Source organism: Aedes aegypti, chromosome 1, assembly GCF_002204515.2.
Source record: "Aedes aegypti strain LVP_AGWG chromosome 1, AaegL5.0 Primary Assembly, whole genome shotgun sequence".
NCBI classification, from domain to species: domain Eukaryota; kingdom Metazoa; phylum Arthropoda; class Insecta; order Diptera; family Culicidae; genus Aedes; species Aedes aegypti.
The window spans coordinates 241,949,351-241,977,066 of NC_035107.1; the positions used below are offsets into that span (position 1 = coordinate 241,949,351).

The 27,716-nt window shown below is 40.4% G+C and overlaps 1 protein-coding gene across 1 annotated transcript; it reads left to right on the plus strand.

The window, feature by feature from the left end:
* The first annotated feature begins 13,107 nt into the window (after window positions 1–13,107).
* Window positions 13,108–23,566, plus strand: LOC23687901 (keratin, type I cytoskeletal 9). Its single transcript, XM_011494996.2, has 3 exons — window positions 13,108–13,277; window positions 13,478–13,884; window positions 22,501–23,566. Exons 2-3 carry the CDS (start codon window positions 13,488–13,490, stop codon window positions 22,632–22,634), a joined length of 531 nt encoding a protein of 176 aa, XP_011493298.1. The 5' UTR covers window positions 13,108–13,277; window positions 13,478–13,487; the 3' UTR covers window positions 22,635–23,566.
* The last annotated feature ends 4,150 nt before the right edge of the window (window positions 23,567–27,716 follow it).

A 27,716-nucleotide genomic window follows, 5' to 3' on the forward strand; every position in this document is an offset into this window, starting at 1 on the left:
GAGCACAACACACAATGTCGGCAAACGTGGCTTGGACGACTAGGTCACCGAGATACAGAAGCGATTTGTGAAGTTGAGAGGCGTGGTTTCACTTTTGGGATAAAAATCAAGCCACGTGGTATCCCGATGACTTTTGAGTGTAGCGTCGAAAGAAAGATGGCCGAGCTGCCATTTTTACAAGCAGCCGAAATAAGAACCTAAAAATCTAAGTGGAATGATCCGACTGCAATCCTTGCGAAAACGACTGGAATCCTTGTGATTCTGACTGAAATTCTTATGAATCCGACAGGCATACTTGGCAATCTGACTGGAATCCTTGTGAACTTAAACGGAATCCTTGCGAACTCAACAAAAATTCTTGTGAATCCTTCGCCGACTAAATTCGCTTCAGTTGGAATACCAAGGACTTCCAGTCGGAATCCCAAGGACTTCCAGTCGGAATCCCAGAGGATTCCAGTCGGAATCCCAGAGGATTCCAGTCGGAATCCCAGAGGATTCCAGTCGGAATCCCAGAGGATTCCAGTCGGAATCCCAGAGGATTCCAGTCGGAATCCCCATGGATTCCAGTCGGAATCCCCATGGATTCCAGTCGGAATCCCCATGGATTCCAGTCGGAATCCCCATGGATTCCAGTCGGAATCCCCATGGATTCCAGTCGGAATCCCAAAGGATTCCAGTCGGAATCCCAAAGGATTCTAGTCGGAATCCCAAAGGATTCCAATCGGAATCCCAAAGGATTCTAGGCCCATACAAAAATTGTAGACTATTCATACAACAAGCGTTACTAGGGGGTGGGCATTAGGCGGCATCCACAAATTACGTAACGCTCTAGGGGGAGGGGGGAGTAGGCTCAAGCGTTACGACTCATACAAAAATTAAAAAAAAATTATACAAAAAGCGTTACGGAGGGGGGAGGGGGTCAAAAATTTCCAATTTTAACGTTACGTAATAAATGGACGCCGCCTTATGAAATATGTGAATAACCCCAACCCCAACCGTTTGTGTTGCAAAATTAACTCACTGTTGCAAAATTAACTCACTGCACTGGTCACTGGTATTATTTGTATTAATTTTCTATATTTATTTATTTATTTATTATTCATATCTTCGACTTGGTCGTACAGATGGTAAAATATATTATTACGATATCACATTTCTTAAACTATTTTTGAATAGTAGTTTACGGAACAAGTTGCAGAATGATGATTTTTTCAGCACGAGTCGTAAATTTATCCTACGAGGCCTGCCGAGTAGGATAATGACGACGAGTGCTGTAAAAATCGAGTTCTGCAACGAGTTACGTACAACATTTTTTGCAATTTCATAGAAGACCACTTGAGAGTATCAGAAATTATATCGGAACGCATTCACCATTATTTTACAATTTCTGAAAAATTGTTGTGTTATGATTCATTACACAACTCAAAACAGTTGGATAATGAGAAAGCGTTGCGTAATGAATCATTACAGCACTGGTTTCAGTTGCGTAATGACTATTCCCGCACTGCATACTTCAGTACAGGAAAGTAGGCCGTTTCATGACAGATTGGCGTGATGAAAAACAGCCTATTACGATGAGAAATTGCAAAAAACAGTTTTCGACACATCAAAATCAAACAACACACTAACATTATTGAGTGCTCTGACGCCAGCGGAAAACGGATTGTTTTGACCATAACTGGTTCTGTGGACAGGAATGGCGAGGAAGGGTGCATTGCGAAGACTTCGTGGTGGAACATAAAAAGAAGCATTGAACAATCCAGGTTTCCGGTAATGATGTCAAAAATAAAAACTTGTTGCGATTTAGCTCTTCTTTCCGAGAGAGTCTCTAAGTTAATTAGCTGCCATCGATCAGGGTAGCTTGGCAAGTTTTCCGGGTCTCTCCAAGGAAGGCCTCTAAGTGCAAATCGCAGAAAACACTTTTGTACACGCTCCAGTTGTAAAAAGTACGACACATGAGACGGTGTCCAGACCGCAGCTGCATACTCTAAAATACTTCGCACCAGGGCGCAGAACTGCGTATTCAGAGCGTAGATGTCTAACTCCGATGCATGTCGACGAATGAACCCTAGAACCGACCACGCTTTTGCGGTTATGGTAGAGATGTGCTTGTTGAATCGGAGCAACAATATATATGTATCGCGACTCCAGTTCGAAACCGGAATCATCGACACGCGACAATAGATTTTTCTCAAAATCAATGCGTTGAACCTAACGTCGGGCATAGTGCGCTGGGCAGCGGATCTAGTGGACTACCCAGCGCACCTTGCCCGACGTAGCTCCGACGCATAGGTTTGAAGAAAATTTGTTTTTCGCGTGTCAAAAATTCCGGGTTTTAACTGTGAGAATAATATCTACACATGTTTATACAAAACTGACTCACACATTTGTTTTATATAGATAAGATTCATTTTAATATTGCTATCACTCGCACATCGGTGAACGAGCAAATGAAACCAGTGGTTGTTCTGCTCCCAGCTTATTCACAAGTCGAATGGCGTCACGAACGGATCATCTGGAGCTGAGAGAGAGGAGACAGCTCACTGACAACTGGCTTGTTTTCTTGGCTTCTTTGATTTCTTCTTCTCATGTTTGGGTTGTGCACAATGGTTCGGAGAGCACAAGCTAGGTCAAATCTATTTTCACATCCCATTTGTTATCATAAATATCACAAATTTTAAAAAATTCCAATAGCAATTGGAGTCTAATCGACAATAATTAAATAATCAACGATTTTATATTCGAGAGCACAGGAAAACAACCTGAATTTTCAATCTCATCCAGATTCAGTTTGGCCAAATTTGGACGGTTTTTCACGCTCTGCCCTCTGAATGTGCGGTTTTCCAGTGACAGTTGATGACAGGTTCCCTTGACTTTTGGGAGCTCGCAATCTAAGCCAGCTGTCTCCTCTCTCTCAGATCTGGAGCAGCAAGGAAGAGCGCGTGAAAGCCACAGCAGTGCGCGAGTAGCGAACGGAGCGACGAATCAACAAGGTTCGGGTCCGAAAATTTAAAATTTTTCGGATACGGGTTCGGGTCGGGTTTGAAAGCTAAAAAAATCAGGAGGGAGGATGTACGTAACGAGGCGCGCCTACCGTTCATGTTTTGTGAGTGTGTTAGTGTGGCTCACAATGCTGCTAGACATCCCGTTGGTTGAGTGTTGAAAAGCATCAGCGGGAATAATCAAACCCACCAGGGTCAGTCGTCAAAGTTATCGTTATCACATGAGCCACATGGAGCGGAGAAAAACATCCATCGGTAAACGATAGAAGCTATCATGATCTTTCCAAGTGTTTCTCCTGTAATCTTTGACACCGTATTGTAATCCAAAGGCACAGCTACGTAAAAAGTGGAATAGAACCGCGCCCTTCTCGCAGATTCACTATTAGCGGAATTCAGGATAATTACAAACACACCATGAGAAAGTCATGCGAGGTAGAACGCATTCAAGCTCTCTAGAGAGATGAAAGAGCGAAATTTAATAAACACAGAATTTAAAGGGACCGCTAGCGCATGACGGCTCACCATAGTAGCATGTCCGAAAGAACTTGAAACTAAGAACCAGAGCCACAGGTCCAAAACCCTGATGAAGGTGGATAGTTTTCATGGCTATGACCGTGGTCATCATGTAAAGAACAAGCGGACAATGCTGTATCGTGTCAGCACCGAGGAGGCAGCTTATCCAACACGATGTAGGTAGCGCAACCCTGGCTAGGTGGCCTATCGAAGACTTTTCACCAACCAAGAAAGGCAAAAGTAGAGCAAACGGATTGATTTTCAGGGACTAATACGACAAACCCAATTCTTTACAAGAAACATTTTTCAAGGTTTGCTTAGCACTCGGTTATTCATTGTGCCGTTTACCGGTGCTATAGAATTTTATCTGCTCATCGACATGGGTGATGTGATGATAAAGAACACTGTCCAGTTTCGTTTCCCGTTGGGAAGCCCACGACCATCATGGACCGAAATCGCCAATTTCATCAAACAATTGGATAGGGACGTGGCATTGATGGAGACAACTTACAAAACAGCACATGATCGTTCATTGTTTATTAAATTTGCAACAAAGGAAGCTATGACGGACTATTTAGTAAAAAACACGGAACCACGATCTTTCGTTTAATCTAGCGGAGAATTTGTAGAGGTGCGTATGACGATCGCGGGAGAAAGTATGCGGTATGTGCGTGTATTATATTGAAGGATACTTGCTTTTTGTGTCAAACTTTGGGGCATCGGAGGAACTCCTGTCCTCCGTGGAAATCTCGTGATAGAAAACAGGAAGAGAGCAAGCAGGGAAAGACAGAAAATGGGTCATACGCCGCAGTCGTTTCCGGAAACCAAGCTGTTGCGACGCGTTTTGGACCAGCCTAATAAATGAACCGGTCTAGTCGCGAGCATAACCGCAACATGACAGTTCACATAGTAGTAGTGGTCTGGGAGGGAGGCACCGATACTACACACGAAATACAAGACAACGTTATTTTGAACTGCAAGATAACTCCAGCTTGCCAACAACAATCAAGGTAGGCTTCGAGAAAATCGGTAGTTTCCTTTTGTTGTGCACCTTCGATCTTTCCTGACAAACATGAAAAAAGGGCTACAGTTTTCTATGCACTAAATATTCATTTTCATTGGAAAAAGTAGAACGATGCGTTTTTCAATGCTTTATGTTCAATCAGATTAAATGCTGCTCACGTGTCATTACTTGCGTTATGTGCATGAATTGATTTTCATTCGATTTTTGTCACTTTTGAAGAAATACGAAAATGTGTTTTAATCAGTTACGCGCTTTTTTCATGTTAGTCCAATGTTTGAGATCTGGGTTCACAGTGACAGTTCGTGACAGCGGAATCTCGGCTCACTATGACGTACAGAAATTTTGTATTGGTTTCTCCCTCCCAGGTAGTGGTAGGTTAAGGACTGGGAGGGAGAAACCAATACAAAATTTCTGTACGTCATAGTGAGCCGAGATTCCGCTGTCACGAACTGTCACTGTGAACCCAGATCTCAAACATTGGACTAACATGAAAAAAGCGCGTAACTGATTAAAACACATTTTCGTATTTCTTCAAAAGTGACAAAAATCGAATGAAAATCAATTCATGCACATAACGCAAGTAATGACACGTGAGCAGCATTTAATCTGATTGAACATAAAGCATTGAAAAACGCATCGTTCTACTTTTTCCAATGAAAATGAATATTTAGTGCATAGAAAACTGTAGCCCTTTTTTCATGTTTGTCAGGAAAGATCGAAGGTGCACAACAAAAGGAAACTACCGATTTTCTCGAAGCCTACCTTGATTGTTGTTGGCAAGCTGGAGTTATCTTGCAGTTCAAAATAACGTTGTCTTGTATTTCGTGTGTAGTATCGGTGCCTCCCTCCCAGGTTAAGGAGAGAGATGGCGAACAAACCGGTTGATGTTGTGGATGGTAGAGGTAAATAAACAGCATAAGTAAATAGAAAAATTTCGCCATTTCAAAACGGAGTAAAAAGTTGATTGTTTCGTTAGAGAAGTTTATTTGCTTAAATTATACATTTGAAGAGTGATAAAACTGTGTTTGAGCAGGATAAATCGTCGGTTAGAGTGCCATTTAGATCCGTGAGTACGACCTGAAAAGGAATTGATAGAAGGAATGAGAAATCAAATGAAAATTTATTATACTTTCCTGCAGGCTCGGTGAAATCAAATATTATTCACAACGGAAAACCGTGATAATACTACCGTTTGTGTAGTCTAGACTGTAAGTAACATTTAAAATCAATGAATATTATGGTTAGTGTTGAATTGTGACAATATTTAACAGCAAAACACCGATAGAAATCCACTGAAACTATTAGGGTAGTTGGACCATAGTTGGACACCAATACCACGGATCGGAAGAAATCGAACGGCAAGACGAACCCAATTTATTGTGAGTAGATGTAGATTAGATAAGTTGAAAATAATTAATTGAAATTTAATAAATTATAGTTTGAGCATTGCTGAAAACCAGTCAGCTGCTTCTGGAAAATTTTGGTTTCCCTTCGGGAACACAAGCAATGCCGACAGAGACGATACCGACGGACGGCATTATCGAAGTTCTCGATGAGGAATTTCTTGACCAGCCCACGGAAACGGAAGAAATGGAACTAAACGACTCTCAAACGTACGAACATACTTCGGAGAAGGAAACGCGGCAGCAGGAAATCATGGAGAAATTGAAAGTGGTTGCCATTGCCATCAAAGAAGCTTTAGAGAACAAAACAGCTAGTATGCGGCGAGCTCAATTTGCGAACTCGAGTCCCAGTTCTGGTTCCCAACACTGAGATGAATCTCCCTGTTAAATACATGTGCATTGCACATATATTTTTGCAATCAAGCTTCGCATTTGTACTTTATTAGTCTTGCACATAAATTTGGAAACGTTGTTCATATTGGAATTTATGTGCAGCGCAAATACATAACAAATGCTTGTAAACTAGGTTTTATTAGGCTTATTAAAGCATTGTATTTACGGGCATCATTAATTAATAACGCTGCAATTGTTACAAATAGTTTATTTAACACAATTGTTATTGAACAAATAAATATTTTTATTCTTTTATTAATTGTGTAAAAAAGCTTAATAAATATAATCACTTCTTGAGTTTTGCGGCTTTCGGTTCGTCATCATCGGTTGTCCTTTCCAGTGCTCGAATCGGACGAAGAGTAGATGTGTGCTCCATCTCCACCCGCGGATGATGCACATCATGCGGAACGCGAGTTTTTCTTGGGAAGAATTCCTCCGTCGATTACTCCTATACATGTAAAAGTTGATCGAAATTGACTGGAACTGCCATCGAATCCCGAATTTGGTGCACACGCTTGAGAATCACATTTCCCTAAACAAAAGTGATGAATTAGTTGCTCAAGTTTGTTTGCAGCAGTATGGGTGAAGAATTTTACTCACAGTTTCTTTTTTACAACCAGCAAGGCTTTCGTTGATGTTTTTCCGGAAACGTTTAGGATTGAAAGTTTGGGAGTGCAAACGTAACCTATCCTGTTTGTTTACTCCGCTGTTCTAATATATCATTATGTATGTAATCTTTTGGAAATTATGTGCGGAAGTTGATAATTCTCAACTATGGGTTGATACACTCGTAATTTATGTTCCACTTTAATAAGTTTCAAAAATGTGTCATTGGAACTGTATTATAGTGCACATAAAAATCAAATGGTGCACATAAAATCGGGCGTCGAGCTCCTGAAACAGTTTTATCTGTCTTGCGCACATAAAATATAATGGAGATTTGATTTCAGTATGGTAGGCAGATAATGATCCTTTCTTCACCATACAGTTGTTAAACAACGTGTAAATCCATTCAAATGCTCAGAAACAATGAGCTACACACATGGTTACCAATGGCTTTTAGGGCGAGATCATAAGTTATGCGAGAAATGGACCACCCCTTACGAACAATTTCTGTGAATAAAGGCCCAAACGGAATGAAAACTGTTGAACAAAGCGAACAGGAGCGCAGCGGAACCACGTACGAACTCGGAAAAACTACCGGGAAATTCGGAAAAATATCACGGGAGGGAAAACTCGAACGTGCCGAATACAGACGTATATTGTTGTAAACTAATCAAATAAATAAACATAATCCTTCATGTTATTCTTACATAAAACATAAATGTCAAACTCGCCAGTGTTGCCGGCTTAACTAATTGGCAAAGGGGTTCGGCAAACTGTTCATAATAGGGGTAACCGTTGTTTTCTGCCAACACTCCTCTTCAACGGTTTGCCCTTAGCCCTTAACAAACCCTAGTAGTTCGGTGAAGCGGTCGTGCTTTATATTTCCAAGTGCCTTCGTTAAAATGTCTGCCTTCATTTCATCTGTGGGACAGTACTGAAGTTTCACTATGCCACGATCGCATAGATCCTTGATGAAACTCTCCTTCGTCTCGATATGCTTGGTCCTTTTGCTTGTCCGCTCAGACCTGACGAAACACAGGCAACCCTGGTTGTCTTCGTGCACCGTAGTAGCACACTCCTGGTTCTCGCCGATGTCACTCAGCAATCGTCGCAACCATAGCACATCTTGACAAGTCTCACCCAGTGCTACATACTCGGCCTCCATGGACGATAGACTCACGCAATCTTGGCGTCTACTAGCCCACGACACAGCTCCTCCTGTGTAGAATATTACGAAGCCCGTCGTAGACTTGCGTGTGTCCGGGTCACCTGCCCAGTCAGAGTCCGAATATGCTTCCAACAGCTTGCCGCCTTCGCAACCCAACTTCAACTTCCAATCCTTTGTTGCCTTGAGGTAGCGCACTACACGCTTTGCTGTAGTCCAGTCGATTTCTGTTGGAGCACTGAACTTCCTTCCTAATATGGAGGCCGCTGCGGCAATATCAGGACGTGCTGTAACCGCTATGTACATCACAGCACCAACCACGCTCCGGTACTGGGATACATCCTTTAGATACTCGCTTGCTGTCTTGTCCTTCACATACCCTTGATCCATCGGCGTCCTTGCAACCTTCGCATCTTGCAATCCTAGCTTTCCGATCAGTTTCTCTATATATGCCTTGACACTCATGCTGTAGAATCCGTCGTCTTCCTTTTGCAGCTCCAACCCAAGAAAATACTTCGCATCACCTAGCCAACAAATTTCAAACTCTTTGCGAAGTTCCTCGTACACTTTAGCTACCTCCTCCTCAGACGAGCATCCGACAAGCAGATCATCAACATAAACGATCAGAAATACCTTCCTGCCATTCCTCGATGCAACATACATACACGGATCAGCATTACACGCGACGAAGCCAAATTTTAGTAGGACGTCCGATAATTTCCGGTTCCAGCACCTTGCCGATTGTTTCAGGCCGTATATGCTGCGCCTCAAACGACAAACCTTCTCTTGTCCGCGAACTTCATAACCAACCGGCTGACGCATGTACACCTCCTCTTCAATACTACCGTAAAGATAGGCAGTTTTGACGTCCAGATGCTTCAAACACAAACGATCTTTGCCCGCCAGCACAAGCAATACTCTCAAGGTTGCATACTTGGTGACAGGGGCGAACACTTCGTCAAAATCGACTCCGTATCGCTGCGCGTATCCTTGCGCCACCAGTCGAGCCTTGAATCGAACAACTGCTCCTGTTTCGTCCTGCTTGATCTTGTAAACCCATCGGCTACCAATGACGCGCTTTCCAGCCGGAGGATTCACAAGCTCCCACGTACCATTCCGCAAATGCGACTGAAATTCTTCATCCATCGCTTTTCGCCAAGCATCGCTATTGCTGCTTTTTACTGCCTCATCGAAGGTAACTGGCTCTTTCGCTTGCTGCGTTGCTACGCCTACGACGTAGTCCGAAAAACGATCCGGTAACTTCCCACGATTCCTACGGGGCAGCTTGCCTGTAGCTTGTTCACGTGGATCTGGTTCCGCTTCTTCACTATCAAGTGGCTCGTCTTTCACTGCTAACGGATCCTCCAAAGATGAAGAACTAATGTCGAAAAACTGCTCATGTTCACTATGCACTTCGTCGTCATCCTGAAGATCACCCAAACGCTCACACCGATCAGGTTCCACCGTTTCTTTCACAGGCGCTTCCACCAAAAATTGCTTACTTGTGCTTGGTACGTTACACGGAACAAATTCCGTATAATTCTCATCAGGAGCCTGGTGCACAGTAACCTCCTCTTGTCGTTGAGCTTCATCCATTTCCAGGAACCTGGCATCCCTGCTGATGGTAACCTTTTCCGTAGCCAAATCAACAAAACGGTATGCTTTGTGCTGTTCGGAGTAGCCGATGAAGGTCAGCTTTCGTGCCTTGCTGTCGAGTTTGCCTCGCTTGACATCAGGTATATGTACCCACGCCTTGCAGCCATACACTCGCAAATGTTCCAGGTTTGGCTTCCTACCGTACCACAACTCGAACGGAGTAACGTCAACAGCCCTGGAAGGCAGTCGATTTTGGAGGTACGCTGCCGTAACGAATGCTTCACCCCAGTACTTCTTCTCGAGCTTTGCATCCAGCAGCATCGTTGTCGCCATCTCTTGCAGGTAGCGATTTCGTCTTTCAGCGACACCATTCTGCTGGGGCGTGTAGGCTGTAGTGTACTGGCACTTTATTCCCTCACTTTTGAAGAATTTCTGCAGTCGTTCATTGACGTATTCGCCGCCACCGTCCGAGCGTACCATACGAGGTTTACGATTAAATAATGTCTCCACATACCTGACGTATTCAATCAAACGATCAATAGCTTCCGACTTCTTCTGCAGCAAGTAGACTACAGTGTACCGACTAAAATCATCAATCACCGTCATTAGGTACCTGCTCCCACTCGGTGTAGGCGTTTTCGTCGGTCCACAAAGGTCTGTGTGTACCAGGTCGAGCACTTGGGTTGACTTCCGCTCAGCCTGGTGTGGAATCGGAGCACGAGATAACTTTCCTTCCATACAGGTCTCGCAAGCAATCCGAATTCCGCAATCCTTCACTACCACTCCTTCAGCAAGCTTCTTCGAGCACAGTTGGCCCACAACTGCCGGGTCTCTGTGGCCAAGTTTACGGTGCCACTGATGTTGACAGGATTCGTTATGATGCATCTTCTCTACCTTCAGCGCTTCTTCGGCCATTCTCAGCTGATACAAACTGCCACAGCGATCGCCCTTAGCTACTACCTTGCCGGAGGCATCCGTGATATCGCAATCATCCTCACGGAACACGACCAGAAATCCCTTCGACGTCAGCTTTGTCACAGACAACAACCCACTGTTTAGCGATGGAACGTACAAAACCTTCTCCAGGATTACATCGACCGCACCACCGAAGCCGTTCACTCCAGACATCTTCACAGTTCCACATCCGACTGACTTAACGGACCTTCCATCAGCCAGAATCACGTCATGCACATCTGTTTCATCAATCGACTCGAAAAATCGCTTGTCGTTTGACATGTGAACGCTTGCACCACTGTCTATAATCCAACCACTAGACCGAATTCCATTCACAAGGAACAACACAGCACTTTTGTTCTCGGTCACAGCCTGCTTAGCGGCCGATGGCTCATTCTTCTTCTTCTTCCTTTCACTTTTACGCTTCTGCTGCTCCTGCAGCACTGCACAGTCATTTCTCAAGTGTCCCTTCTGTTTACAAAAGAAGCACACACGATCCGAAACGGACATATTCCGCTTGCCGAAACTTTTCAGCGCCTTCAATTCACCAGAACGTCCACTGGAACCAGGCACAGAACGCTCCTTTCGACGTTCGAATTCGTCGAGAAGCTTGGACTTAACTAACACTACCGTTAGATCTGCATCCGGTCTGCTTTCGAGCGCAGTAACAAGTCCGGAATAAGAATCCGGCAGGCTTCGCAATATCATTGCAACTTTGAGAGAATCATTCAGCTCCTGCCCAGCTTGCGTCAATCTATCGAAAAGATCCTCTATCTCGAACAGATGGCTCTCGAGATCGCCACCTTCCAGCAGATTTAGGCTACACAACCTCTTCAGTAAGGACACTCTGGAAGTAACTGTAACCTTTTCGTGGTACGCCTTGAGGTTATTCCAAAACTGTGTAGCAGTCGCAGCCGATTTTATCAAACCGTATTGGTTCTCCTCTATACAGAGTCCCATAGTCGCTCGGGCCTTCTTATCGTCCTTCTCCCACTGGATAGCATTTTCGTCCGGCTTCGGAGTTTCCACGACGTACCATAAATCCTCTCTCGTAAGGAGCATCTCCATACGGAACTTCCAAGTTTGCCAGTTGTGGTTATTCAACCGGACAAACTTATTGAGTGCCTCCATTGTTGCTCTAATCTGCTGGGACAAAACAACACACGCGACGGCACTTTATCAACCGATTTTCCGACTCTATCCACTATTTTTCACGACACATCGACTGGGCCGATAACCTGTTGAACAAAGCGAACAGGAGCGCAGCGGAACCACGTACGAACTCGGAAAAACTACCGGGAAATTCGGAAAAATATCACGGGAGGGAAAACTCGAACGTGCCGAATACAGACGTATATTGTTGTAAACTAATCAAATAAATAAACATAATCCTTCATGTTATTCTTACATAAAACATAAATGTCAAACTCGCCAGTGATGCCGGCTTAACTAATTGGCAAAGGGGTTCGGCAAACTGTTCATAATAGGGGTAACCGTTGTTTTCTGCCAACAAAAACGGAACGGCAACGGAAAGCGGAACCGGTTCACCAGGGTGAACTATATACCTTGCTTGTCGACTCAGACTTTGTTCACTTTCGTTCGTTGACAGCTCAGTCAGGATGGTGTGATTCATGCTGGCCAAACGGTTCCGCTTTCCGTTGCCGTTCCGCTATCATTGCGTTTGGGCCTTAAATCTCGCATAACTTGTGATCTCGCCTTAAAAGCCATTGGTAATTCTAAAAGCCATTGGTAACCTTGCTTCTGAACAACTGAATGGACCAAGATAAAAACTATCATCACTGGGAGATAGAGGAGGATCTTCTCTTCGTCGTAGCATTGTTGAATTATTTGTAAAACCATTCGTTTGCTTGGAAACAACACACTTGGTTACCAATAGCTTTTAGAACGAAATTCTCGCATAACTTATGATCTCGCCCTAAAAGCCATTGGTAACCATGTGTGTAGCTCATTGTTTCTGAGCATTTGAATGGATTTACACGTTGTTTAACAACTGTATGGTGAAGAAAGGATCATTATCTGCCTACCAGTGATGTTGGTTTGGATGTTTATTCCTTCACTTGCTCAGAAACAACGAGCTACACACATGGTTACCAATGGCTTTTAGGGCGTTATCTCAGAGTATGCGAGAAATCATAAATTTAGCGAGAAGTCATTACGTCTATCGGGAACAGAAAAAAAACATTATGTTCTGCTACATTGTCGATTTGAACCAATGTGCACTTGTGCAATCCCGCCTTCCACTAACGCTTTCGCAATCGCCTTCTAACGCTCTGTTTCGCGAACGCACCCCCGACCCGTTTTGATTGACGTTTCCAAATAAAAATCCCGTCGCGGTCGAAAAAGTGTGCGTGAAAACCGGCAAAATCCCCGTTGGTAGTAGTGAGACCGGCTCGTTTCGCGCTGAACTTTTTCTCATCGAGCCGTGCCGCGACTGGAAGAAGCCGAAACGCACTTTGCTTTCAAGCCTCCACCGGTAAGGGAGCAAGTTCTCGTCGTTTGACCGAGAACGAAACACACAGTTTACAAACAATTTCCAGTGGCCAAAAGGCAGTGTAAAAGTGTACAAAACTTTTTGTGACTACATCCAACAGCACGCAAAGGTAAGAATTTGCACGGTTCGGGACGTATTTGTGGGGTAAAATTGGAATTTTCTGCATCGCGGCCAGGAAGCGGTCATGATGCTACCGGCCACCATCTTTGATTTTCGACATGGCTTTCATTTTGGGTGCGCGAGAGAGAGAAAAATGTGCTTTTGCTGGAGGGTGAAATAATTTTTGCAATTTTCGTGGTCGGTTTGCAGCTTTTTGACCATGCCAGACTGGAGAGAACGTGAAGATTCCGAGCGCGGATACGGTGGCGGAAGTTCCGGTTATGACCGGGAGCGCCGGGATTACCGTAGCGGTGGAGGCAGCTACGGAAGCGGCGGTGGCGGAGGAGGAGGCGGTGGTTACCGCTCGGGAGGTGGAAGCAGCGGTGGATACGGTGGGGGCAGCCGTGACGGTGGTGGTTACCGTTCCGGTGGTGGATTCCGCAACGGAAGCAGCGGTGGCGGAGGCGGACCCCCACGTGGACCTCCAAGAATCGACCCGGCCACGGCCAAGACGGAAACGTTCGAGGTCGACGCCGAGAAGGTGAAGTTCATCATCGGACGCGGCGGTAACAAGATCCGCGAGATTCAGGACCGCTGCCGGGTGTCGGTGCAGATCGGTGAGAATACTCTTCATTTCCTTTTGCTTCTATGATATTTGAATTTACGGACGCGGGACGCTTTGGGCGCATGATCGGGACTCCATTGGGGGGAATTTTATGAATGGTAGACATTATGATAGTAGTGCGCCATTGTTTAGCGCGTCCTATTTGGGGAACCGGTGTTTTATACGTCAAGTACCGGTGGGTAGCACTGTAATCCGGTTTTGTTCTTTGCGCAAACGGCGTCCATTGCGTTTCGTGTGGCGGTCAGGTATACCTGCTAATGATTATAATGTGCTAATATCCAGTGGCGGTTCCAGTCAGAATAGAGGGGCCGTTGTAGGAATTTAACCATCGGAAAGTGTTAGGCTTGGGATGCGCGCTGTCAATTGAGGATGTTAGAAGCAAAGAGTTATAAGTGATAAAAATCTAATTTGGAGAAAATCGACTTTGACGTTTTTTCAGCAACTTTTTATTCCATACAAATTGTGTGGAAGCCAGGAAAATATGCCAATCTCTTATAAATAATTCACAATTATTGTGTTATATTTTTTTCTGTTGAACGGAAAACTCACCTAACAATGTTGTTAAGAAGTTTAAAAACAGTAGAAATTTGTAGTATACATAACTCAAGACCAACAATTGAAAAGGCCTCAAGTCCAAAATGTAAACAGATCGGTTTTCTACTGATTTCAGTGTATAAGAGCCTATTCTTACTAAAACATACAATAGACATTTAAAAATATGCATAAAAGTTGAAAAAATAACATTTTTCCAAAAGGCCCCATCTCATTTTCCGCTAACCAGGTTATTCATCGCAAATGCGGCCTTTTCTCAAAAAGGCCTCATTTATATATCTGACGGAAACCGAGTTGAGGCCTGTTAAACAAACATCAAAATTGCAATGTAGATTGCGAAAAACGTTCCAAATTCACTAAGTAGATGCAGGTTATACTACGGAACGACTGCTCCTTGTATTATTTTACACAGTGGTTGTCTAAACGGCGAACATTTTCCGTCGGGTTCCGGTAGACTGATGTATTTTGTATCATACTACCAAATAATACCTGTGTCAGCCTGTCTGTACTTCACAACTATCAACAAAAACACGATTTGGTTTCAATTGCATGAAAAATAACGTTCAATTACAATATTATTTCAATTGAACCAATATTTCCATACATTTTCTCGACGACAAACTCGCGTACCACATACATAATGTTCATGGATGACGAAGGGTTCAATCAATCACACATTTATACTACCGCACGAATCTTCTCTTGCTGTAGCGATCTCCATGTACTTTACTCCACCTCTTAACACTCTTCTACACTTCAAATTTCTTATTTCATCATCAATTTTGAATGATTTTCAAAAGGCCACATCAGAAGATGATGAAAAAACAAGCCACAACTAGAAGGCCTCAACACATTTTAGAGTAAACAAAGGCGTCAACTCACAGGTCTCATCAGCGTCGGCCGGCGTCTATGGGCACAAATGAAAAGGGCTGCACAGCTTTTGGTGAAATAAAAGCCTCATTTCCTTTGACTCGTTTTTTTAGCAGGATTTTTTGCTAAAATGATAGTAATGAATATTCATAGCTATAAATCAGTTTATCCATCGACTTTCTGGACGATAAAATAACATACAATGCTTAAATTCCTAATTTAAATTTGATTTATTGTTTGACAAAACAAGATTGTATTTTTCTCATTGTTTATTTTTTGGAGATGAGGCCTTTTGAATTGTTAGTCTTGAACTCTAAACCGACCAAAATTCCACTTACAAACAAGACGCTTCGTTTTCGGGACGCCGGGAGTTCGGTTTTAGGTTCATGGGTTTTGCTGGGCAGTGTTTTGGAAAACCTAAACAAGACGCTTCGTTTTCGGGACGCCGGGAGTTTGGTTTTCGGTTCGCGAGTTTTGGTGGGCAGTGTTTTGGAAAGCCCAAGCAAGGCGGTTCGTTTTCGAGGCGCCGAGAAGTTTTGCTGTTCGCGCTGTGTGAGTGCGAAAAGATATTCGTGTTCAGTCGAGGATGGATTACCAACTGGTGAGCTCGTTTCATGCTTATGATAACACATTTTTTCAGATAAACGTTACTTTTTTGTAATATTCAATCACACTTTGTATGGTTCGTCACTACAAGTGTCGGCATCATGCCTGTTTAATACAATTTTAATAAACATAGAAACTTTTTGACATTACTTAACATATTTTTTGAATTGTTCGACATTATGAATGTCGACGTTTATTTTGAAACTTCTACCAAAGACTTTTCTTCTTGAGGCATAAATGTTCAGTAATACTTTTATGTAATTTTCAAACAAACTATGTATGGTTCTTCACTACAAGTGTCGGCATTATTCCTGTTTCATATAATTAAAAATATACGCATATATTTTTCTCTTTTCGCCATTAATAAAAACTTCTTTTGAATGATTCATTATTCATTATCAACATTACAGATGTTGACGTTTATTTCAAATCTTCTACCAAAAACTTTTTGAGACAAAACCAGTAAATAAATTGTCACCCAACACGCAGCAACAAAGGCATTGTCACCTCCTATTCTTGTTGCAACAATTTTATTCCGCAACATGAGTTTATCATCACTTGAACAGAATATGACAAAGATCGATCACCACGTGCGCGGTGATTTTATGGGCGTCGCATTGCAATTTTCGAGAACTTTCTCTGTTTTTGTAAACATTGACACATTATCAAACAGCATCCATAAAACAAATTTGGTTTTGTGTTTAAAATTACTGATTAATCGCGAGTTGAAAAGGTTGCAACAATGTTGCGCTCTGTGATTGTCATGACAATTCTGCTTTTGATTGGGTCCTTATCCGCAACAGTTGTGACAAACGGTTGTGAGCGAGATTGCTTTGTTGTTTGTTGTTCGTCTATTTTGATGATAATTTGATTCTCTGGACAAAACTAAAAACTAGCTTTAAGTATAAACCGTATTTTTCCTCCTTATCCGTGGATCGCATCACCGACTAAAGGTGACTCCCAGATCTTTTTCTTCTCCACTAATAAACACCCTTCCCGTGGTGATTGTGGAGATGCAGAGGTATTCTCGGTCTCTAGAAGCAACAATCATTACACCCTAACATTCCTTCCCTATCCCAACTGACTGTAAGGACTTGGCCGGCGCCGTTATTGATCAATAATATTAGATCTGCTAAAATTGCACTCCGAGAGTAAGTGGAAACTCCCATCCCTTATTCATTTGGATCGCAATGCAATTATTACCAGTTCCGATCAATCACGGAGTAGCAACCATTGACTTGTACAGTCAGTCTATGCTATGCTGTGCTATGCTATGTCCAGTGCCGAATTTGAGCGTTGGGGTCCGGGTCATATGTCTTTAAGGGGGGCCCTCTTGGCACAAAATGAGCCGAAAACGCTAAGCTAGGAAAGTTTAGTTGGATGCAAATAAAATCTCTTAAAACTTCAGCAAATTGTAATATTACTTAAATTCAACAACATATATCACCACGTAAATATTGCATTAATAATTCGTATGTATCAAAAAAGACTTACATAATAGATTATGAGTTTGAATTTGGACTGAATTGTTCTCAATCCAGGTTTAAAGGAAAAATCATAAGTTAAAATCATGACTAGAAGCTTTCTTGAGATTTGAAATAACAATTCCAAGAGTTAAAAATAATGAATATATTTTTAAGATGTAAGGGGCACTTTTAATTCAACTTTCACAGAAATGTTGTCAAAAAATCTGCACAGGCTTGGACCTGGAATATTGAACAATTGTACAATTTATTGTCAGTGAAACGCATGAGCATCAGTTAACAAGTTCCAGAAACCGCTACATGGGCCTACCCCAAGGCTCATATTCAAGTTCCTTGCCTTATAATTTTTATGTTAAACGTATAGACAACTGTTCGGAAAACAATGCACACTTCAACAACTTGCAGATGATGCTATAATCTCTGTGGATTCGGGCCAAAACTATGGTTAATTCTAAGCTTTCAGTAACCATTGCAATATGTAAACATAAGCATAAAAATATTAATACAAAATTATAAAAATCTAACCCACAAATGGAAAGGGTGCAGCGGAATATGAAAACATTGAATTTCCTGTACAATGATGCGTTTGATAAAAAAGTAATCGGATAGTAAAATCATGAATATGTATGAATTGCCTTCGCCAACTTTCATCGTTTCTTCAAGATCATTTCAGGGCATAATGCACTATAATTTTGCAAGTATCTTTCCAGAAAGCTGTGACAGTTTGCTATATATTAACCTGGAAATAGTTGTAAAGATTTTTATATAAACTTGATGGTTTTGATTAATGGATAGAATGATTTGAATCGGAAATTAACGATTCAGATAACATCGAAGAGCGTTTACCACTAACTAAATATTATTTATAGAATAATCTCATTTCATAATATCTCTATTTGAAATCGTATCGGACTTGGATATAAAAAATATGATTCATTAGGTAGTGTTTCACTTATTTTTTCATTCCTCGGGAACGCTTTGATTGTGGGGCCCGGGGCATTTGCCCCCTTGGCACCCCCCAAATCCGGGCCTGGCTATGTCGTCTTCGGTAGAGTTGTTATTGATAGCCCTTGAGCTACTGAACAACTTTGCCGAAAGCGCTCCTTTTCTAAATAAATAGGATCCTGAGATATCTGCAAAACAAAAGTAAAAGTTTCATGCACACAAGTACCACCTAGCGGTCAATTTTCGAATTAAATGAGGTACCATCAGATAGCACTCCACCTCCAGAACAACTTTACCAAAGATTCCATGTTTCAGAATTATTTGGATTTTGAAATATATCGATTTCAAAATGTAGTCTCTTTAAACCCGTATATAGTGCGTTCATTATTATGAGTCTTCTATGTACATTTGTTGATTTTACCTGTAAACAAAAGTTGTTGAGTAGAAATCCAAATTTTAAATTAGAAATAAACATATCCCAAAAAACAAAGTTGAGAAATTATTGTTTTCAATCGATTTTGGGCACTTTTGAGGTTTTGTATGAAGTTTGTACGAAGTTTATTTTCATTAAAACGCTTGAAGCCGTTCTTCAGTATCTCTTTTAAACTTAAACAGTTTTTTTTATTGTTAAACAATAGAACCATTGGAAACCGGGTAAAAATGACTGAACTATTCATAAGGTGAAGATAAATCTTGAAATGTTGTTAAATCTCAGATGTTGTGGGTTTAACATAGTGTAATTGAACTGAAATTAATCTGATTACATTTTCCAAGTCATTTTTAGTCACTTTCTTAAAACCTTCTATGCCGCAGTGAATCATGACTTACGCTATTTGCTCGCCTTTTTCTCATATCCAGTTACTAAAATAATAGTTCTTGGCACCACGTTTCACTATCAGCCCTGGTTTTATATTTTTTTAGCTCGCTATACCATTTGTAACTGTGCTGAAGATAGCCTAAAACATTGTCGTTCTATCATGAAAATCAAATTTTAACAGCGTTCTTAAAAAGTAAGCAATTATGCATGACTTTTAGCTCGAATTAAGCCCTAGGACAGGACGTGACAGCTCAACTAAGACTGCCCCGTTGTTTTTCAGTCGATAACCTTGACGATACTAAATCCAGTATTACCAGTATCCCTTTTAAGAAAATCTTGTGGAAAATTTCAAATATCAAGGTCCATATTTTGATTGTTTCTTGCACGGTTCATTCATTTATTACAATAGAGGATGCAAGATTTAAAAAAAAAATCAAGTTGAAATTAAAAACTGGAGATATTTATAGAGAGAATTGACATAATTTCCATTGAATTGGTTACAATTAAGAATTTTTTTTATTATTTTTCTTATTGTAGGAGCACATGCTTTGAACTTAACATCGAATATAAAAGAATTTGTAACAAAAAGATTTCACCAAAATTTTCCAATCTTTTGATAAAAACTCTGATCTATGAACTAGCAACACGGCCAGGCTAGCAACAAAGTGCCCTTTTGCAATCCAACTTAATGATGTGAAAGTAGGCCTTTCCCAAACCGACCAATGAGAAGTGGTCTTTTTTGACAGGCAATTGGTTTTGTTTTTGCACTTTGACCTGTCACGTCTTATCTTAGATTAAGCCTACTCAAGCCAAGTACGGACCTGAAACGTAAATCGCTCAAGTAAAATTTCTCCTTTTTACCCAAGTAATTTTGACAGCTGATTCAGTATGAGCGAAATGTCACTTTTACTTGCGGAATAATTGAGCAGCACATTTTTCCGTTCGGAAAAGTGACAGCTCCCTTTGATTTGTACGGCAGGCGTTACCGACGTTATGAAATCAGCTCTACTTCTCAGCTGCGTACAGCTCAAGTAATTTCGGTAGCGGAAACATTCCTTGACCGTTTCTTGTCCTATCCTTTTGCACAGTACTTATGATCAGCGTACCGGCCATCAGGGTGTAAACCGTTTCACCGATTCGCTTAACTTTTAGTTAAAATTTGACAGTTCTATAGTTATTTCTCCTCTACGGTTGAAAATAACCCTGCACTTGAGCATGGTTAAACTTGACAGTTCAAAAGTTATTCTCTGCTCCGGGTTATTTGAGAATAACCAATAGAATGATGCAAATTTCGAAATTTTTGCTCCCCTATGCTTAAACGATTTTAATTATGGTAAAAAGCGTTCTCCCAAAATTTGAAATGATTTGAAAGAAATTTGACTGTGCACACGCCATTTGAAGTTTATATGGAGATTACTATGGAAAACGCCAACCTTTTGTGTTCAGCCCTCTATCTCTTCGTCATAATATTTTATGGAAAAGTGAACACACTCTTCTCATGTGAAACTCTTCCAGCTACAACTTTGCCGAAGACCACATTTTGATTGGACGTCAGGAAAAATTGTTATTCATCATCATAAAGTGGGTTTGTCTTTAGTAAGCTTCACCAACTGTTCGGAAGGCAACAGTGGTGCTCCTGGCGAGAAGAATAGATCAAAGTAATCCCAACCCCCTGAAGAAAGCGCTAGTTCTTGAAGCCAGCCACCATCTGTGTGGCGCTAATGCTGAGTAAACAAATTTTAGGCTTTGCCCTCTTCAAACCCTGCGCGGAAGCGACAAATGTCGTATGAGAAAAAAAAAATGTACTATTGATAATCGTTTATCATTGTGCCTAATATTATGTGTCTCCAAATTATGTAGCAATAACAGAAAACTTGATAAAGTACTACGCACTTAATACCAGAATGATAAGTTAAATGAAAATTTCGCATCCCAAAACTAGTGTGTTTAGTACATAAAACGGTATTTTTGGACGAGCTGTCAAATCAGCACCTTCTTCAGCACCAAATTTTTGGCTTCACTCCAGTTGTTCGTGGATGACAGCCGTTTCAGTCCTGTGAGTAATCCAGGCTATTATGTCATACAGCAAAAAAGCAGTGTTGCTCTGAAAGTTCAATTATGATCATCTCAGCATGGTTTAGACTTTGGAATCGAGAATAACAAATTATCCTTACGTACCAACAAAATGTGGTCTTCGGCAAAGTTGTAGCTGGAAAGATTTTGCATGGAAAGAGTGTGTTCGCCTTTTCATATATTATTATGACGAGCAGATAAAGGACTGAACACAAAAGGTTTGGCTTTTCCATAGTAATTTCCATATAAACTTCAAATGGCGTGTGCACAGCCAAATTTCTTACAAATCACTTCAAATTTTGGGGGAATGATTTTCATCATAATTGACACCGTTTAAGCATAGGGGAGAAAAAACTTCAAAATTTGCATCAGTCTAATAACCAATCATCGGTCAACTTTGTTCTGAAATACTACTCAACTGGATAGCGTCCAGAGTAGATTTACCTTTCCTGAATCCAAACTGTTGGACAGGCCGTCTGCACCTTCCGTATACGGTACTAGCCTGTTGAGGATCAACCTCTCCAGTAACTTGTCCGTCGTATCTAGTGGACATATAGATCTATACGCCGAAGGGTCAACTGGTGGTTTCCCCGCCTTTGGTAGTAGCATCAATGTCTATCGCTTCCATACATCCGGGAAGATCCCTTGATCTATGCAGCGTTGCATCGTTATTCTGAACATGTCAGGATCCGCATTCACTGCCACTTTTAAGGTAACATCCGAGATACCATCGGGTCCCGGTGCCTTGTTTGACGCGAATGATCTTCACGGTGTATGTTACAAGCACAAAGCAAAAGCTTGTATTAATTAACTTCCTCTATTCTACAATTAATATTTTATAAAATAAATCTCGCATAACTTTTCAAAAGGATCTATATAACAATAAAGTTCTCTCCTCTCTCGCGCTCTTTCGATTATAACATTGCAATACTAAAGTTTTTGGGAAGTTTTTCACTGTAGATTGAAAGACGATGTCCTTGGCTAGCGTTTCATACAAAAAACTCGCTTGTTGTGTGTTCCACTCGTAGAACGAAACCAATTGATTTGGCGACTCACATGGTTCTCACTTCTCTATTCAAGGCTGACATTTATCTTCTAAGAAATGATTAAATGGTCACATGATATTTAGGATCTTTAAACGTTCATGCGCGCGTCCTTTCTGTGCTAACCCTTTCGGGGCCGTATACAATTTTCCACATCATACACAAGTCTAATCACAACCATTCCGATTTTTTTTTACCACTCTTTTACAACAAATCAGACAAACAGCGCAATGAGAACGGCCAGAACAACGTGTCGGTGATGGGAGACCAGTCAAACATCGACCGGGCGCGAGACATGATCGACAGGATCATCAATGACGATCGCGACCGGGAGGAACATCACCGCGACTAGATGGGAAGCTCCCATGTATAATCCGTTCGACCACCACCTCCCCTCCCCCCTCACCCCACTTGGGGGGACGGACACGGTGGTTCAACGTTGCGTGTGCGAGTTGTGGTCCGTCGCCTAAACTCAAAGGCTTAGGTTAAGAACAGTTTTAAAAAATACAGCAAACAACAAATAGGTTCGATTAACGGAAAAGAAAAACAAAACCAGCTAAATAAGGAGAAGTAAAAGATTTGCATTTATTATTTCCCATTATCCTGATATAATGTTTAAAAACCAGACACAGAATTCGTACGGTGTAGAGTACCTGTCGCGTCACGTAGACTGGAGACAGCTTCCATTTAAAAACTTACTTATCGAAGGAAACATTCATAACGAGGAGAGGGCTCGAGACGAGGAAAGGAATAGGAAGGAATTGTGCAAATCACTATGTGATTAGAGGTTCTTCTCGATATAAATTGCCTGAAATATTATTTGTATTTTTCACCATGCCACTTGACGATGATTATTAAAAAATGAATAGACGACAAAGGATAATGTCATTGATAAGTCGACACAGTACTTGAAGCGATATCTAAAAGTGTAGGGTGACAAAATGTGAATACGATTTTTAGAAATTTATATTTCTAAGACTACCGCTAGTAAGCAGAGGGATTGGATTCCGTTTGATCGGAAATATGTGGCTCATGATAGACAAAAAAAGCGGTATGAAACGAGAAACATACTTGAGCCAATACTACTACAGTAAACTAAAGCAGCGCGTTCAATGAAGGTGTGACCCAGAAACAGTGAAAGAAATACGGTCGAACATTCTCACACACCCACAGACAGAGAAACACAGCAGAAGAAATTGATGTAGAATACAAATGTTCATTTTTTACTTTTAAGAAGTTGCAAACCATTAAAGCTGAAACTGGTCGGAAAATCTACGCGAGTAATTCGTCGTTTTTTTTTTGTAACGAGCGCCGGCGTATGATGACAATCTCCCATTTATTCTCATAAAACCCTTTTTTTCATACTTCTATGAAATTTTACCAACCCAACTTGTCTAGTAAACATTAAAAAAGTGTTTTGTTTTAGAAGTTGAGTTTTTGAGTGCACTACACTCGTTTTCGCAAACAAGTTAGGAATCGACTCGAATGAAATGAGACATATCCTGCCCATAACTGCATATTTGTAACATTCGACAAAAGTAGGCATTGAGTAAATGGAACACCAAGTGTACATTTTATGGCAGTATGGGAGGAAACTAAAATTTCTAAAAATTACCAGGAACTCAAAAGTGCTTATTTGAGGCTGATATTTTGTATAACTCATATCGCATACTAGGTGAATTGTCAGAAAATAATTCTGATAGAAATTTCATTGCTATCACATTACGAGGCCCATTTATAATCTCAATGTGACTGTTATGCGGGTATAATTACCAATGTGACAAAACAACTTGGTATTTTTTTCGAATTTTCTAGAACAATCTCACAGATTTCAGTAAGTTGATCGAAAGTATTTATCATTTGATGACTCTCCATGGTATTAACTCCATTTAGTCAAAAATGTCGAATGTGACTGTTTTGCAGTTATGGGCAGTATAGCGACTCACGCCATTCGAGAGGACATTTCTCACTCAGGTGAGACCGATCTGTCTCATATCACCCAGGTTCTCGTAGAATAATGTGATTTTTTATATTTCATATTACTTGAGCTTTCTCATGCCAGTCGCCTCACAGTTATGAATTAACTAAGAGTCGTTTTCAGAACGTCATTCGAAAGCTCTTCTATAATATTTCATGTAAAAAATAATTTTAGAATGATATAATCTTTGAATCTTTCAAAAAAGCACTTCCTTATTAGTGGAACATGTCCAGTACTAGTGGTATTCGCTAACTTCTGTTAATTGAACTTTACCACTTCGCTTCACTTTTGCGAAAGGAAAAATACTAAAAATCACTAGTAACGCGAGCAAATACCTTTGAACTCTAATATGTTGCTTGTCTTGGCAGATAGGACCAAATAAACAACTAGCGGAATGTGAAGGAGAGGCTTTTGGACCTATCAGTAACCGGCCAAGAAAGGAGGCGACCAACATCAACTTAAGTGAGAACAGTGTGGGCAAAAGCCTACCCAAGTAACCGTACAGCTGTATATAGTTGCATCAATATCACTTTATATGCTTCTATAAAATATGACGTATAAAGTCATACTGCATTACATGTTTCATTAATGCAGTATTAAAGTGGAAAAGGGCGCCGTAAAAACGGCTACATTTCCTAGCTCTATGATGGCAATTGCTAAAGTATAGTTACTGTCTGTACCGTATAAAAGCTTTAGCCAAAATGTATTTAATGCATAAAGGAAAGGATCAAAATAAAAATACAAACAAAATTTTGTATTTTTTTGATCGTTGGATGTCAGGTCAGCGTTGCTTTTTTTGGTATGGTTCATATGTATATTTAGTTTACTTCCTTTTGCTGGGATTTGTACCCAAATTAATAGTGTGATGTTTTCGATGACTCGCCGCGCCTATCCTCCGAACCATGAATGCTGCATGTCTAGGCCGGGAAAATTGTACAACTTCAAGCAGCGCCCTTTCGTTGCCAGTGATAAATATTGTCGATTTTACTCCTAGTTGGATCGTCCCAAGTGTGTAAGCTCCTTCAAAGTGTGTAAGCAGCTCAGGGTTACGTCGAATCATGATGTTGTTTTTAGTGCACTTATTCCTTGTGGTTCAAGGAACAAGTGTACCGAATACGTTTTGATGATCCGATGCAAGCGTGCACCCTTATCACACTTTTTTTTTGCATTCTACAAATTGTGTGATAGTCCACTTTGGGGTGAAGCGCGCAATAAGTCGGTGGACATGACTGTTGCCCTTTCAAATTACCACGGCTGTCGCTTTTTTGCTGTTGAGATTTTGTTTTGTTTTCATTGTGTTGGGCTAAATCTTCACGTCACGTTTCATGTTTTCGTTTTAGCATCTCGGCACATTGAATCGTCGATAGCCGTGTGGTGTACGCACTCGCATATCAATCGTAAGGTTTTTGGTTCAATTCCAGGTTGTAGCTTATTTTTTTTGTTTTCCAATTCTGGTCTTACGAGAAAAATCTACGAATTTCAACAAGATTTTTTGTGAATTTTCATAAGGGATATATAAGTATTTCTATAACCTATTTGACGGATTTCACGCCAACTCGACACGCGATTGGCAGCACCCGTTCAGAATTCAATGAAACTTTCTGGATGTTAAAACTATGTGAAACTAAGATACTTTGCATATTTTCAAAATCGATCTAGACTAACATTTGAAAAGGGTCAAAGTTTTTTTTTTACTTTTTTTATAAACCCGTATAACTCGAAAACGGTAAGACCCACAAAAAAGTGTTGTATGGGGGACTGTCGTGAAATTTCCTGAAGTTTTAGAAAAAAATATTGAAAAAATAAAAAAACATTTTCTACACCGAAAAAACAATGATTCAAAACTATTAAGTCGATTTAAAAAAAAACGGCCATTTCAGATTTTGATCATCCTTAAGCAAAAAGTTTCGTAATTAAATTTACTAAAAGTCGTCCATACATTGCAAATTGGGCATATTTTAGGGAAAAAAGTTTTTCTAACAACGAATTTTTTAAGTCCAACATTTTTTTTTTATTTTTTTTATTTCGCTTTAAATAGTCTAGTATGCTCATATTTTGAAGTGATAAATGAGTTTTAATCACAAAATAGATAATATTTGTTTTATTGGGAGTAGTTAAAAGAAATAAAACGGAATTATACAGTTTTTTTTTAATTAAATACAATTGATCTCGCACCAAACCGCTTATGAGAAAATGAACTCCGTCTAACAATCCGATGGGTTTTTAATGGTTGGAAAGATATCACAATAATATTTTATTTCTTATTTGGTCAAAGCCAATCTTAACAGGTGTCTGGAAAGGGTCAATATTATGCTTATAAAAAAAAGTCGTGGTTTTTTGTTTATGCATCATTATTTTTATTATTGCTATATATCCTAAAACGTAGTATCTGCACATGAATATTTACATTATTTTTGGGCTTTACTGAATAAATTGAATATTTTTGGTTCATCCTCTGAATTGGTATACCGTTTGGCTGCAATTTGTGTATCACTAATAGGCATAAAACAATGATATTTTTGGGTACCAGGGACAGTTTTAACCTTATCAAACAATTCCATAAATTCCTCTGACATTTTAACATACTGTTCATTAGATATATAACAGAAATTTAATTTGGTGATACATGTATCAGTTTGTTTCACTGACCAATCGAATAGTTCTCGCGGAGTTGCGATTGTGTTTCCATAGTCTTTTGCAAGACTTGCTCTTTTTGCCATTCGCTTGAGAGTGCCACCAATAGCGTCACAGGGGCCTTTGCCGTGGGATGTGACAAAAAAGTGCCATTCTGCTTCCAATCCATATATTTTCTTGAAATTACATAAGCTGGCAAATTTTTTTTTTTATAATGAGCTGCAGCTCCATCTGACATAAAAATAACTTTTGAGAAATTTATTTTTTGTTTAACAAAATTTATCAATTTTGAAATAAATAGCTGAACTGCTACTGTATCATGGGTCAACACTTCTGATATTATAATAAAACTAACGTTTTCTAATTTATTATCTTTTTTATGGTAAATCTCGAATGGGTGTATCGTTGCTTGGGAATTATTCCAGTGATATCCTTGAGCAGCGTTTTGTATGATAAAACTATAATTTTCAGAAAAGTCGCTAATTACCAGTATTTCACCTTGTTTTAAGGAGTTTTTTTGTTTCGTAGAAAAGAAGACTGTTCTTTGCAAATCAAATCATGAGTTATTAGCTTATCAACTTTCTCCACGAAATACGTAACAAATTCTTCAACAGGCTTCATTATAGTTTCTAAATTACAGCGATCGGTGGTGAGCCATTGCTGAAAAACTACATCTTCTTTGTCGCTTTCCTCTAAAAGCGAGATTAGTTTTCCTGTAATATTTTCTTTGGAATTACACTTTTCACATTCTCGAAAAAAAACAATCAGTCGTTCTTACTAAAACATCGCATAACAGTTTTTCACAAATTTCTGCCTGAGAGA

Coding starts and splice junctions, on each gene's coding strand:
- LOC23687901 (XM_011494996.2), top strand. CDS start 13,488: ATGCCAGACTGGAGAGAACGTGAAGATTCCGAGCGCGGATACGGTGGC. Junction 13,885..22,500: donor CCGGGTGTCGGTGCAGATCG/GTGAGAATACTC, acceptor ACAACAAATCAG/ACAAACAGCGCAATGAGAAC.